This window comes from Eubalaena glacialis, chromosome 16, assembly GCF_028564815.1.
Source record: "Eubalaena glacialis isolate mEubGla1 chromosome 16, mEubGla1.1.hap2.+ XY, whole genome shotgun sequence".
NCBI classification, from domain to species: domain Eukaryota; kingdom Metazoa; phylum Chordata; class Mammalia; order Artiodactyla; family Balaenidae; genus Eubalaena; species Eubalaena glacialis.
Genome location: NC_083731.1, coordinates 89,288,580 through 89,302,709, shown reverse-complemented (window position 1 = coordinate 89,302,709; position 14,130 = coordinate 89,288,580). Strand labels below are relative to the sequence as shown.

Genomic DNA, 14,130 nt, shown 5'->3' with positions numbered 1-14,130 from the left:
ATATAAAACAACCTATCTTCTAAGTAATAATTATACTGCCTCTAGGCTTAATTCTTGTAGGAATGGTTATGGAAATGCATATATTTTTTTCTACTCTTGGTAACAAGCAGATGCTTTACTGAGAGTGTTTACATACACCTTTTTCTGAAATAGAAACCCATAAATAAATATTGTGCTTATAAATGCCATACACCTGGTCTCCCACAGATGCACATGAAGGAAAAATTTGAAAAGTTTAATAACGTCCCCAGAGAGGTTCAAATTTACAATCCACAACTTTTATCAAGAGTCAGAAAATTCTATAAAAAATATATTCTATTAAATCTTTTCCAGAAACATGTTTTGTACATATTCATGAATGCCTATTTTCCTGCCACCAGAAGCTGTCCTTAATCTCAGCATCAGAAATTGCCATGGAGCTATAGTCACTGACTAAGGAGTATTCCATAAAACTTCACATTACATATTTCTGATTTTAATTAGGATAATTTACCTTTCTCTCAATTCGAAATGCCGGAATATGTTAAAAGAAAGAGGGAGAAAAGGAAAAGTGAAGAAAGCTTGATGACCTATTTTCACATACCTCAAATGTTCACTCTTTAAAAAAGTTTTCTGGTAAAACATATATAACATAAAATGTATGATTTTAACTAGTTTTAGGTGTACAATTCAGTAACAGTAAGTATATTCATAATGTTGTGCAACCATCACCACTGTCCGTTTCCAGAAATTTTCATTGTCCCAAACAGAAACTCTGTACCCACTAAATAATAACTCCTCAGTCCCATCTCCTGCCAGGCCCAGGTTACCTCTATTCTACTTTTTGTACCTATGAAGTTGCCAATTATAGGTGCCTCATATAAGTGGAATCATACAATATTTGCTCCTTTGTGTCTGGATTATTTCACTTGGCATAATGTTTTCAAGGTTCATCACTATGGTGGCTAGTACCAGTACTTCCTTCCTTTTTTTAAAAATTTTATTTACTTATTTATTTTTTGCTGCGTTGGGTCTTCGTTGCTGCACGCAGGCTTTCTCTAGTTGCGGAGAATGGGGGTTACTCTTCATTTTGGTGCGCAGGCTTCTCACTGCAGTGGCTTCTCTTGTTGCAAAGCATAGGCTCTAGGCACGCGGGCTTCGGTAGTTGTGGCATGCGGGCTCAGTAGTTGTGGCACACGGTCTTAGTTACTCTGAGGCATGTGGGATCTTCCTGGACCAGGGATCGAACCTGTGTCCCCTGCATTGGCAGGCAGCTTGTTAACCACTGTGCCACCAGGGAAGTCCACTTCATTCCTTTTTGAGGCTGCATAATATTCCATAGTATTTATATCCACCATTCATCTGTTGACACTTAGTTATTTCCACTTTTTGACTATTGTGAACAATGCTGCTATGAACATTGGTGTTCAAATAGCTGTTTCTGTCCCTGCTTTCAATTCTTTTCAGTATATACCTGGAAGTGTAATACTCATTTGAGTAAATTCTGAAGAAAAAGAGAACGGATGCATACACTTAAATATTAAAACGTATGTTCAGAGCTGGACCTAGAAGGCCAAGTTGGGTGGATTGAGGGATGCCTGAAAAGCTACCTTAACTGTTCTATAATAAAACTATAGTTCCACTGACTCAAGGTATTGGGAAATTCTGTTTTGATGAGAGCTTATTATTTGGAAAGGTTCAAAATGAGAGTTTATATCTAAGAAACTAAACCTCCCCAATATCACCAATAAAAGCTTGTGAGCTTCTTCATTTTCACAGTTTCAATGTTTTCCCTTTAACTGATTGACTAGAGTGCCCTCATGTGTCTGTATTTTTATACTACAGTGGTTTTGAAAAAGATTTAATATTGGAATCAGAACTGGGGAGGAAATTTAAGCATCATCGTTTAAAAAGTTGACTGCATGCAAGGTCCCACCCCTAAGCGTCTTAAAAAAAATTTTTTTTTAGTGATGTAAATCACATGCATAAAAGACAATCTAAAATGTATAGCTACAATGTAAAGAATGAAAAACCACACCCCTTTTAGTGAGAAAGAGTACATTACTAGTGCCTTAGAAACTCCCTGGATGCCCTTCATAAATTGCATGAAGCTTACTCTCAGAGGTAACACTGTCCTGAATTTAGTGTTTTCATCCCCTTGCTTCTCATTATAGTTTTAACACTTGTGTTTGCTTCCCTATATAGTATTTTTGGGGGGGGGTGCGTTCCTATTTTTGAACTTTTCATAGATTGAATCTTATTGTGTCTTCTGTGACTTGCTTTTTTTATTCTACCTTTTCAGAAAGCATGTTGATTCATTTGTTCACTTTCAAGTCTTTATGGTACTCCACTTTATAAATAGTCTTGATAGACATTCAGATTGTTTCTAGTTATTATGAATAAAGATTTTAGAACATTATTCAACATGTTGCCTGGTGCTCATGTGTAACAGTTCCCCTAGGGTATACTAATAGGAGCGCAATACATGAGTCTTAAGGGGTGCGCATATCTAGTCTTTCCAGGTAATGCCGGTTTTTCCAAAGTGGATGAGAGTAGCCCATAATAATTCCCTTTCCTCCAAATCCTTGCCAGCACTTGGTCATCGGACTTTTACATTCCCGCCAATCTAGTAGAGTGAAATGTTATCTCATTGTGGTTTAAATGTGCATTATGATTATTCATGAGGTTGGGCATCTTTTCCATGTTTCCATGTAATTTGTGTTTTCTCTCCTATGAAATGCCTATCACGTCTTTTCCCACTTTTCTATTGGATTGTCTTTTCCTTACTGACTCATAGGCATTCGTTTTTTCTTTAAGGTGCTATTTTTTAAAAAGAGCAAGAAATAACATTCATGGAGAAGAGTATGCACAACACGAAAGCACTGTTTAAAGAATAATTTAAAATCAAACAACTGTGTAACCACCACCTAGGTCAAAAAACAGAATGTTCTCAACACTCCCGAAGCACCTCCTCTGACCCTCCCTGGTCACAGTCCCCTTCTTTGCTCAGAGGTAACTACCATTCTGACTTTTGTAGTAATTACTTCATTGTTTTTCTCTTTATAACTACATCACCTGGAAATGCATCCTGAACAACATAGTTTAGTACTGCCTACTTCTGGATGTTAAAATGGATTCCCACAGTAAATATTCCTTTGTCTTTGGCTTCTTACACCCAGAACTATGTTTGCGAATTTCATGCTGTTTCATGTAGCTACTGGTTGGCCAAAAAGTTCCTTCAGTTTTAAAGCAAAAATAAAAGACACATTTTTCATTTTCACCAAGAACTTTATTGAACAACCCATTCACCCTTTTGTTCCACTACCTTCTGCCATTTTTCAGGCAACTTCATAATTCCATCTTCCCAAAACTTTTTATCTTTTTGAGCAAAGAACTTTTCCGGGTGCCTTTCACAGCCTTCCAGGGAATTGAAATTTTTTCCATTAAGAGAATTTTGTAAAGACTGAAATAAATGGAAATCCGAAGGTGCAATCAATGTCTGGTGAAAACGGCGGATGAATCAGAACTTCCCAGCCAAGCTGTAACAGTTTTTGCCTGGTCATCAAAGATACATGCAGCCTTGCATTATGCTGATGGAAGAGTATGCATTTTTTGTTGACTAATTCCAGACATTTTTCTTCGAGTGCTCCTTTCAGTTGGTCTAATTGGGAGCAGTAGTTGTTGAAATTGTTTGGTTTTTCTGGAAGGAGCTCATAGTAGAGGACTCCCTTCCAATCCCACCATATACGCGACATCACCTTCTTTGGATGAAGACTGGCCTTTGGTGTGGTTGGCGGTGGTTCATTTCGCTTGCCCCACGATCTCTTCCATTCCACATTATTGTACAGTATCCGCTTTTCATCGCCCGTCACAATTTGTTTTAAAAACAATGTTTTCGTTATCTTTAAGTAGAGAATCGCATGCGGAAATATGGTCAAAAATGTGTCTTTCGCTTAACTTACGTGGAACCCAAACATCAAAGCGATTCGCATAACCCAGATGGTGCAGAGGATTTTCAACGCTTGATCTGGATATTTTGAGTATGCTGTCTATCTCCCGCGTGGTATAATGTTGACTGTCCTCCATTAATGTCTCGATTTGACTGCTATCAACTTCAACTGGTCTAACCCAAGCGACAAATTTTGCAAACCACTTTTGACACGTTTGATCCGTCACAGCACCGTCTCCAAATGCTGCACAAATCTTTTTGTGCGTTTCAGCTGCATTTTTACCTTTCTTGAAATAATAAAGCGTAACATGCCGAAAATATTGCCTTTTTTCCTTCCATCTTCAACATTAAGATGGCTACACAAAAATTCACCAATTTTTGTAAGTCTTTTTTTAAATGCATGCTGATATGACAGCTGTCACATACAATCTAACAAAACTGTTTCCAATGAAGTGAAAGACAACCAGCTTACCGGAAAAAACGAATGAACTTCTTGGCCACCCCAACCGTCTGTTCATCCTGGTTGCGTACGCCACCCACTGCTGTTGGGGGGTTGTGCTGCTGCACGGTCTACCACAATTCACTTTAGTATCGTCGCCTCGGACACTTGGGGGGTTTCCAGACTTCGTCCTTATTAACGACGCAGCCAGGAATATTCCTGTAGCATCTCCGGGTGTCCTTGAACCAGGTTTTCTCTAGGGTAAATACCACAGAGCGGAATTGTTAGATCGGGAGTACACGCACCTTCACCTCTGCTTCACGACCCTCAACCGCCCAGAGTGGGCGCACGGCCTACGCCGCCGCCAGCGTCAGAGGATCCCCGCGGGCCACCCACGGCGGTCAGAGCGTCTCATTTCCGCCAAGCCAGCGGGTGCAGTGTGTCTAGAATACAACTAGCCTAAGCCGGTCCCTGTGGTTTTAACGCGTCCCCGGGTTAGCACTGCGCCCGAACGCCTTCTGCGTTGACCGGCCACCTGGCTTCCTCTGTTTTAAAGCACTTGCCCAACTCTTCTGCCCACTTCCCACCGGGATGGCTGTGCTTTTCTCCAGGAGTCCTTGGGCCTCCCGGACACTAGCTTTACAGCCACCACACGCCTCTTGGGCGTCTCCTCCGGGCCTGCGGCTTGTTTCTCTGAGAAGTTTTTTTTTTCTTTTTTTTTCACTTTAGTCAGATTTGCCAGCCTTCCCCCGTTAGCGCTTGTAGTACCACGCAACCCACCCCTTGGCCGTGAAGGCAGCCCACAGTTATTCCGAGCGCGCCCTCACCCTTACCTTCCGTAACCCGTCGTCCGCCCCCCTCAAGCAGCCCCTCCGCGCGCGAGCCCGCCCCTCAGCGTCTCGCCCGCGACGCCGGCGCCCGCCTTTTCCCGGGACGCAGCGCGCAGGCGCGCCCGCCGGGCCCCCCGCACCGCCTAGTGCGCCTGCGCCGAGAGGCGCCCCGCCCCCAAGCCGGTCGTCTATAAATTCTCGAGCGTCTCCTCGCGAGACCCTTGGTTCTTATGCTCGCTGTTGGGGTCGGAGGTCAGGGCGAGCGTCTAGCGGGCCGCAGGAGGAAGATGGCGGTGGAGTCGCGCGTTACTCAGGAGGAGATTAAGAAGGAGCCCGAGAAGCCCATCGATCGGGAGAAGGTGCGGGTCTGGAGAGGTAGAGGGGGCCCCGGGGCGGAGGGGCGGCCGGGAGGGGGCGGCCGTGCGGGGATGGAGAGGAAGGAAGGGGCCGCGCTCGCCGCCGCCTGACTCTCGCCTCTCCCGCCCCCAGACCTGCCCGCTGTTGCTGCGCGTCTTCACCACCAACAACGGCCGCCACCACCGCATGGACGAGTTCTCCCGCGGAAACGTGCCGTCCAGCGAGCTGCAGATCTACACCTGGTGAGTCAGGGCCTGGCGTCGGGGCGGGGGTCGCTGGGGGCCCGCCTGCCGCGTTTTCGGTTTCTCCAGCCCTCGGGGCCTCTGGGCGCAACTCGCGGGAAGTCGAGGTCTCAGCTGTTGGAGAAATGGGTATTTGCTTATCTTGTGGCGCTTTTATGTCTGAGGTTGAAACTTTTGGGTTGTAAAGAATTGAGCCAATGTTGCTGTCACTGTCGTGGCTGCTTGGTACGAAAGTGACACGTAGGTCGTTCAGTGCGGTAGCCGCCCCTAAACTTGGTCGAGTTTGTGGTGCTAGAATAACATGGGGAGGGGGAGTGGTGCTGTTGGGTGATATTTGTCGTCCTCGTAGAGCGTCTGCATATAATACTAAGCCTTAGGTGTCGTAACATGGAAGAAAACAGAACCGCGTGGTTTTTGTTGTGGTGCTTAATGGAGAAGCTTTTGATGTGTGTTTCCTGAAGACCTGCCCCTGAGCGTTTCCCCCTCAAGTGTACCTTTCCTACCCCGCGTCTGACTAGGAGCATCACATACAGCAAGCTGCATGCAGCTCCTTGGTTGGACATTATCGTGGCTTTTTAGTAGCAGTAAAAGGTGTATAATTTTTAAAAATACATCTAATATGGTAAAATATATGTGATATTTGCCATTTTGTTTATGGGTACAATTTGATGGCATTAAATATATTCACATTGTGCAACCATTACCACTATTTCCAAAACTTTTAAATTCCCCCCAACAGAAATTCTGTACCCAGTAAGTAGTAACAATGGGAATTCCTCCCTTACCCCAGTCCCTGGTAGACAATCCTCTATGTCTATATGAATTTGCCTATTCTAAGTATTTCATATAAGTGCTCTCATATCGGATTTGTCCTGTTGTGTCTGGCTTATTTCACTTACGTTTACAAGGTTCATCATGGTTTAGTATATAACAAAAAGTCATTCTTTCTTAGGGTTGAATTATATTTCATTGGAAGGATGTGCTACATTTTGTCTGTCCACTTGTCTGTTGATGAACACTTCAGGGGTTGTTTCCACCTTTCAGCGAAATTTATGTAGTATGATTCTAGTTCAATATTATTCCAGGATAAAAGTTCAGGAAGGTTGATTTAACTTATAGGGAAGAACTGTTATCAATAGATTGATGAACACCTCTGTTCAGATGTTAAAGTCTATATTTACTCCAACAAATTAGAAGTTCGTATTTGCCAGGTGCTTTGCTTAGACCCAGAGGGTATAAAGGGGGTACTGCCCCTCTCTAGAGTAAACACAATCTCAGAGAGAAAGCAGATGAAATAAATGCTAATTAAGACTTTAGGGTGGAGATGGCAGGGTGAGATTGTTCCACAGACTCTCTCAAGAAAGAAATTACAAAAATGTCCCTTCCTAAACTGTCCTGTCCATAAACTGCAACCAAACTAGGAAAGACAACCTTATGTTATACCTCAAAATGGTGGCCAAAGAAAGACAGGATGGTTAGTGAGGGGTAGCACAGAGCCCTGCTGCCACTCCCAGAAGCAGTAATGAGGGAAGATTGGGAATTCTCAGTTTGTAGAAGTAGACTGAGGGGCCAAAGTAGGAGGGAAAGTCAGGGAAAAGGAGTGAGGTCCAGAGGAGCCCAGCAGAGGCTGGTTGAGTTTGCTGAGGTTCAGGGCACCGTGTGGCGCTGTGGGAACAGCCACGCACCACAGGAGAGATGCGTCCTGTGCTTGGGTGGTCACTAAACAGGTTATTGGAGGAGAATTATGTCACAGGAGAGATGCGTCCTGTGCTTGGGTGGTCACTAAACAGGTTATTGGAGGAGAATTATGTAGATCACTGTAACAGGGTTCAATCAGAAAACGGACCAATAGGAGATGTAGAGAGATTTATAGCAAAGAATTGGTTCACACAGCTGTGGGGACTGCTTAGGTACCCAAGTCCCTAGTCTGTGGTGCATAACCTGTGGTGCAGGTTATGATGAAGGGCAGGCTGGAACTCTCCAGCATAAGCTGCTGAATTTCTTCAGGGAAGTCGTAGCTCTGCTCTGAAGGCCTTTTCAACTGATTGCATGAGGCTCACTCATTGATTGAAAGAGGTTTACTCAGATTATCTAGGATAATCTGCCTTAAAGTCAACTGATTATAGACTTTAATCCCATCTAAAGAACACCTTACACAACACCTACCTTAGTGTTTGAATAACTAGGGGCTGTAGCTTCTCGAAATTGACACATAAAACTGACCCTCACAGTCACCTATCAAAGGCTTCAACCCCGAGAGAGCTCTTGCATTTGTCACCTGTGTACTCACCCTTTAGACTGCTAGTCAGAAAGCAACACTTGGCACGCCAGCTGTTGGTCTGGGGATAGTCCTCAGCAGGTGGGAAGCTTGTGGAGGACTCACACTAAGGACTGACGAAAGGTGTGAACCGAATTCCCCACGTTCATTATGAGCAAGATGACAGTATGTGGGAAATGTTGTTGGAGAGGAAGAAAGAGTCCTTTCTGGTACATATCATAAGTATGCACTGTACACACCAGGGAATAATTGACACAGAATAAACATCATTAGAATGTCAGGTAAAAAAAAAAAGTTGAGATGAGTTGGAAGCAACATACAGAGATTTGAATAATGAGAGGTTGAAATAAAGCTGTGATGGTGGAGATAGAGAAAAAAATAGATTTGATCTGTCTTTTGGCTGTGCCACGTGGCATGTGGGATCTTAGGTTCCCGACCAGGGATTGACCCTGCATCTACTGCAGTGGAAGCGTGGAGTCTTAACCACTGGACCGCCAGGGAAGTCCAGTTTGATCTGTCTTTGGGAGGTAGAAACAACAGGATAGAGATGGGAAGAACTGAACAGTGCTTAGGTTTGTGACCTGGGCATCTAAGTGGTGATGGTAGTTTTGAGGGTAATATGAGAGGAAGGGCATGTTTTGCGGGGGACACCGTTGAGTTCTGTTATGGGCATATTGAGGAGGACTCAGCAGCAGGAGAGAAGAGAAGTTGATCTGGTCATCATGGATGTTTTTGTTCTCACTGCAGTTGAAGCCATGGTTCTACTTGAGGATGATGTGGTAGAGATGGTGTAAATAGGGTGCAGAGTTAAAACTAGATGATGTCTTGGGTGTTTGATTCCCTGCTCGATGCTGTCCGTTGGAGTTCTCATCTTTACAGGTGCCTTGTATCCAGGGTCATCGTATAGCACTCTGCAGGCCGTGTTGCTTCAAGTTCCAAGTCCTCCGTTTCATGTTCCCAGTTGTCAGGGAAGAAAACAATTCAGTAACTTAGACTGTTGCTTATAATACAAGATGCTTATATTTTAAAAGGTTTTTCCAGATTGTGCCATATTAGCTCAAGGGACTATATTAAATTCTGAGTTCAAATAGAAGTTGGCAGGGCAAGAATATATATTGTGAAAGGAGCCTATGCTTAGTCTTGAAAATTCCATAGGTTTCATTGGCTTTAGGAGTCCATCTATTGTAAAACTCATCAGAACCTTTAATCTTAGAAAGGAGATGCTAAAATGTAGAAAAGTATGTCTTTGAAATAATGCAAAACAATTATTTTAAGAATTTGGATTAATTTGGACTAGTTATCCTTAAGTGGGTAAATCACTAGGCCAGTGAGATGTTACATAGCAACAAAAGATAGCATATGTAATTCTGAAGTCCCTTTTAGCATATTACCAGTCTGACCTTAATTCATGAAAATTTCAAACACTGAGGCTGGTAAGGGGAATATTTGGGGGCAAATAGTATTAGTAGGTGCTTTAAAATTAACTCAGTTGTAAGACCCTGACAGTTTCTAAAAACTGTAAAGTTGCAATTGAGACACATGTAATTAACTCACTGTGTGTCAGTATCCTTGGTTACATCATTGCTGATTAATCAAATGTAATGTCTTTTTTTCTAAAAAAAAAAATTCAGGATGGATGCAACCTTGAAAGAACTGACTAGTTTAGTAAAAGAAGTCTACCCAGAAGCCAGAAAGAAGGGCACACACTTCAATTTTGCAATTGTTTTTACAGATCTTAAAAGGCCTGGCTATCGGTAGGTAACTTTTCATTCTTAATTCCTATAATCTCTTTGATTTCAGTATGTTTTAACTGATAGGGATAATCCCTTCAACGAATCTCTTTAGTGGAGGGGGAACTACAGATTTATACATCTTAATATCTGGTTTAGATTAATATAGTACTTACATTTTAACTGTGCTGTAAGATAATGGAGCAAGTCCGGCCCCACGGTCACTTTGTAGCACACACTGGCATTGACCAGCCACCCTTTAACAGTTGGTCTCCTTCCCTGCAGAGTAAAGGAGATTGGCAGCACCATGTCTGGGAGAAAGGGGACTGACGACTCCATGACGCTGCAGTCGCAGAAGTTCCAAATCGGAGACTATCTGGACATAGCAATCACTCCTCCAAATCGGGCACCACCTCCTTCAGGGCGCATGAGGCCATACTGAATTTTATTTACTATTTCTTGAATTTATTTTCCATTCAGTTATGTAAAATAAACTTTTGCTTTTTCCTCCTCCCCTTATTGCCATTAAGCCTTTAAACTCTAAACAAATTGTAATGCATCTATTTAGGAGTTAGATTTGGCTTTGCTGTGGTATGAATATTAATAGAAAGTCCATGTTTCACGTTCTTCTGTAAAATATGAAAAGTGCTCTTAGCATTATATGTAGAACTGTTTTGTTAAATATATGTTGCAGTCACTTTGAGTGTGAAAGTTAACGGGGCATGGGTTCAGGGTTTAATTTAGTATTGGGGGTTTATGCTAAGTAGTGGAGTTGGTATGTTTAAGCCCAAATGGGGCAGAACAAGAAAGCCATGAGATTGTATTAAATAGAGCAGGAGTTTGTCGCCCAGAAGGTTGTATGGAGTTGGGAAGAAGACCTTTGGGAAGGTGGGAGGGGCAGCTGAGGCGTTTCGGAACAGTCTGAGCTGAGGCAAGCTGAAGAAGCTGTCTGTTTGAAGGGAGCGGCCTGCCTGAATCAAGGTGTGATGACAAGTTAGAGAAAAGGAGAATGGGTGCCACAGTGAGGCCTTTTTATGTTTTAAAAATGGTGAGAATGGGGCATTCTGAGGGCAGGAAGTAGTATAGAGGAACAAGGGTTAGAACTTAGGATAAGGATGGGAAGGTTTACCTTGAAGATCTGAAAATACAGGGAGGAATGAAAGAAGAATCTTAAGATCAAGGGAGAAGGTCAGGGATGAGGTCAAGCAGGGGATGTTCACGCGCCCTGTTCAGTGCTGGGGCTGACTCGTGTCTGATTTGAGAGGTGGTATGCACAGTGGTTAAAACCAGTTGGGCTGAACATTTAAATCCTGATCACACTAACAGCAACCTTGGACAAGTTACTTGAACCTGTTTTTTTTGTTTGTTTAAAATTTGTAAAATGGAGGTAACAGCCCATAGGATTGTGAAGACTAATTAAATGTTTGCAAAGGGCTTAGAATAGTGCCTGACATGTAAGAAACAAAGTTAGCTATAAAGTAGAGTTCAGTCAGAACGGGTGCCATCTCTACCATGGCACTGTTAAAGTCTCATTTTGAAGTTTATAAACAGTGTGCAGTATGTCATAAGGCCAATTACCTTTCGTCTACTGCAGTAGAAAATTTTGAGAATGTGTATTCCAAAATTTGAAAAAATGTACTAGCAAAGTAAAATTGCAGTAATTTGATCTTGTACATACAAAAGCAGCCTTTTAAATCTAATGATTATAGGATTGGGGTCCCTGGTGCAGTCAACAGGTGACAGATGCAAGCCTGGAACCCAGATCTAGGGCCTCTTCTCCGCTGAAGTTTGCCCAAACCCTTAGATTCTTTATTCATTCACATTAGATAGGCTTGAGCTTCTTAAGTCACACAATTAACTTAAACCTAATTTTTTGGAGAAGAGAAGCCATGATTACCTTCCTGTTTATGGAGAAGATACGTACTATGCAGATCAAGAAGGCAGGAACTCATTAAAGGACTCTGAAAGCCAACGTTTCACAACGGTGTGAACTCCTACAATGGGGGCTTTGCCTGTAATTCCAGGCAAGTTGAAAATAAAGCGGTTTATTTGCTTGGTTCCAACGTGGATTTTTTTTTTTTTAGGTAAAATTGGTACATAACAATATATTAGTCTCAGGTATACCACATAATTCATTATTTGTATGCACTACAAATTGATCACCACCACAAGTCTATAGTTACCATCTGTTACCATACAGTTGACCCCCTTTACCCTTTTGCCCACCCCTACCCCCGTCACCACTGATAACCACCAATTTGTTCTCTGTATCTGTGAGTTTGGTTTTGTCTTGTTGGTTGGTTGGTTTTGTGTTTTGGATTCTACATCTAAGTGAGATCATGTGGTACTTGATACCTTTCTCTAATTTCATTCAGCATAATGCCCTCTAGATCCAAGTTGTTGCTAATGGCAAGACTTCCTTCTTTTTTATGGCTGAGTAATATTTCATTGCATGTATATATGTGTATGTATGTGTCTGTATGTATCTCACAACTTTCTTATCCATTCATCCACCCACGGACCCTTAAGGTTGTTTCCGTACCATGGCTATTATAAATAATTCCTTAGTAAACATGGGGGTGCAGATAGCTTTTCTCCACACCCTTGCCAACACTTACCATCCCTCGTCTTTTTGACAAGTGTCAGGTGTTATTTTTGTGGTTTTGATTTGCATTTCCCTGATGATTAGTGATGTTGAGCACCTTTCCATGTGTCTGTTGGCCACCTCTATGTCTCAACATGGAATTTTTCCTTTAAAGATTGCAATCTTCCACCAGAAGTACAGTTAAAGAATCCCTAGTGAATTTATCATTGAATATAATGCTAAGAATGAAAAGACTTGTACTTGGTCCTTATTCTCCTCTGGCTGTGACAGTACGGCATTGAGTGAGCAGCCGAGCTGTGTCACGGTCACCGTGACAGCACGTGCTCAGCCTTCAGTGTCCTGACTGCCTCACAGGCTCTTGAAGTGTTTTCCCTGCGGAGGGTGGTATCTTCAGTTTTCTCACAGCGTACAGGAGCTTGGCATTTTCAGCTATTTACCGGATCCTCGGTAGGGAGTCGATGTTAAGTTTATATTTAAATTTTCATTACCATCCTGGGCGCTGGCTCAGGGGATGTTTCAGATGTCAGCTGTGTGTGTGTGTGTGCATGTAGGGGCAGCTGTGAAGGGGAAAGAAAGCTGTTAAACTGTTAGGCAAACTCTTGTTACTCTTATATAGAGCAGAACTCAGCCTACCTGTTTCTGTTCTATCACAAACTCCAAACTTAGCTGTTGTGAAATTGAGCAGCTTATAATTTGAGTGCGGGGCTGTGCTGGGAGCTCGGGTGTGCCTGACCTCATGTAACCTTCAGCACTGAGGTGCAGGCAGCGGCTACCATTTTCACTTCAGCGGAAGTGGAGGCCCGCTTTAAGTAACAGCTCGCAAGTGGGCTGGGAAGCTAGGGAGCCAACAATAGATGACTTGAAACATACGTTTCCAAAAACAGTGTTGTGCTGTCCTCAGCTCACTGCCAGCTGGCTTCCGCCCGCTGCACTGGTACTGCTCTTGCGGTGAAGATGTCCTCTGCATTGCAGACTTCTGCCAGGGGACCGTCATCCAGAGTACGTGGACCTGCTTCAGTTTTGGTACAAACCAAAACACCTGTCTTTTAAGGAAATGATAATGGTCATGGTTTCCAGGTGAGGTGTGAGTGTTCTGGTGCATTGTATTGCTTAGATATAGGTTGTTCTTACAAATTGCTACAGTTTCTTGGAACCTGTAACGGAACAAGCTTGAAGGAAGCATATTTATTGTTAGGATTAATCATGAACTAGGCAACTCTTCTATGAAGACAGTCATTGATCTCTCCCCCACCCCCGTAATCCCTAGGAGGAATAAGCTGAAACCTAAAAAGCAATTTTAATACTAAATAAATACTAAGATAATTTTAATAAGCAAAACGCATCAGCCTGGGAATGTCGTGAGGAGTTTACTGTATAAAGGTGTTCTAATCACACGCCTACCTCAGAACATCGTTGAGAAGAGCCGAATGAAAGGGGGCTTAGAGGAGGGGCATGGTAGAGAGGGAATGTTCAATAAACAGCTGTTTTAAAAACAAAGAAGAAAGGCATTTGTAGCCCCCTCACTTCATGCCTTCGGCTGTCAGAATTTCCTGCTCCTTCCCACGCTAGCAGGCCAGCCCAGCTGCAACCAACTCCTCAGAAAATGTCCCACAGAGGATGAAATTACGGCAGTTTAAACTGTGACTGAGGTGAACCACCTGAGGCATTTTCAAAACCTGCATACATTATTGGAAACTGTCAGAATTTGTAGTATTACTAGC

General features: G+C 42.9%; 1 protein-coding gene across 1 annotated transcript; it reads left to right on the top strand.

Annotated features, from left to right (window-relative positions):
* The first annotated feature begins 5,417 nt into the window (after positions 1 to 5,417).
* SAP18 (Sin3A associated protein 18) lies at positions 5,418 to 11,867 on the top strand. Its single transcript, XM_061171176.1, has 4 exons — positions 5,418 to 5,556; positions 5,687 to 5,796; positions 9,706 to 9,828; positions 10,090 to 11,867. Exons 1-4 carry the CDS (start codon positions 5,428 to 5,430, stop codon positions 10,244 to 10,246), a joined length of 519 nt encoding a protein of 172 aa, XP_061027159.1. The 5' UTR covers positions 5,418 to 5,427; the 3' UTR covers positions 10,247 to 11,867.
* Positions 11,868 to 14,130: the final 2,263 nt, after the last annotated feature.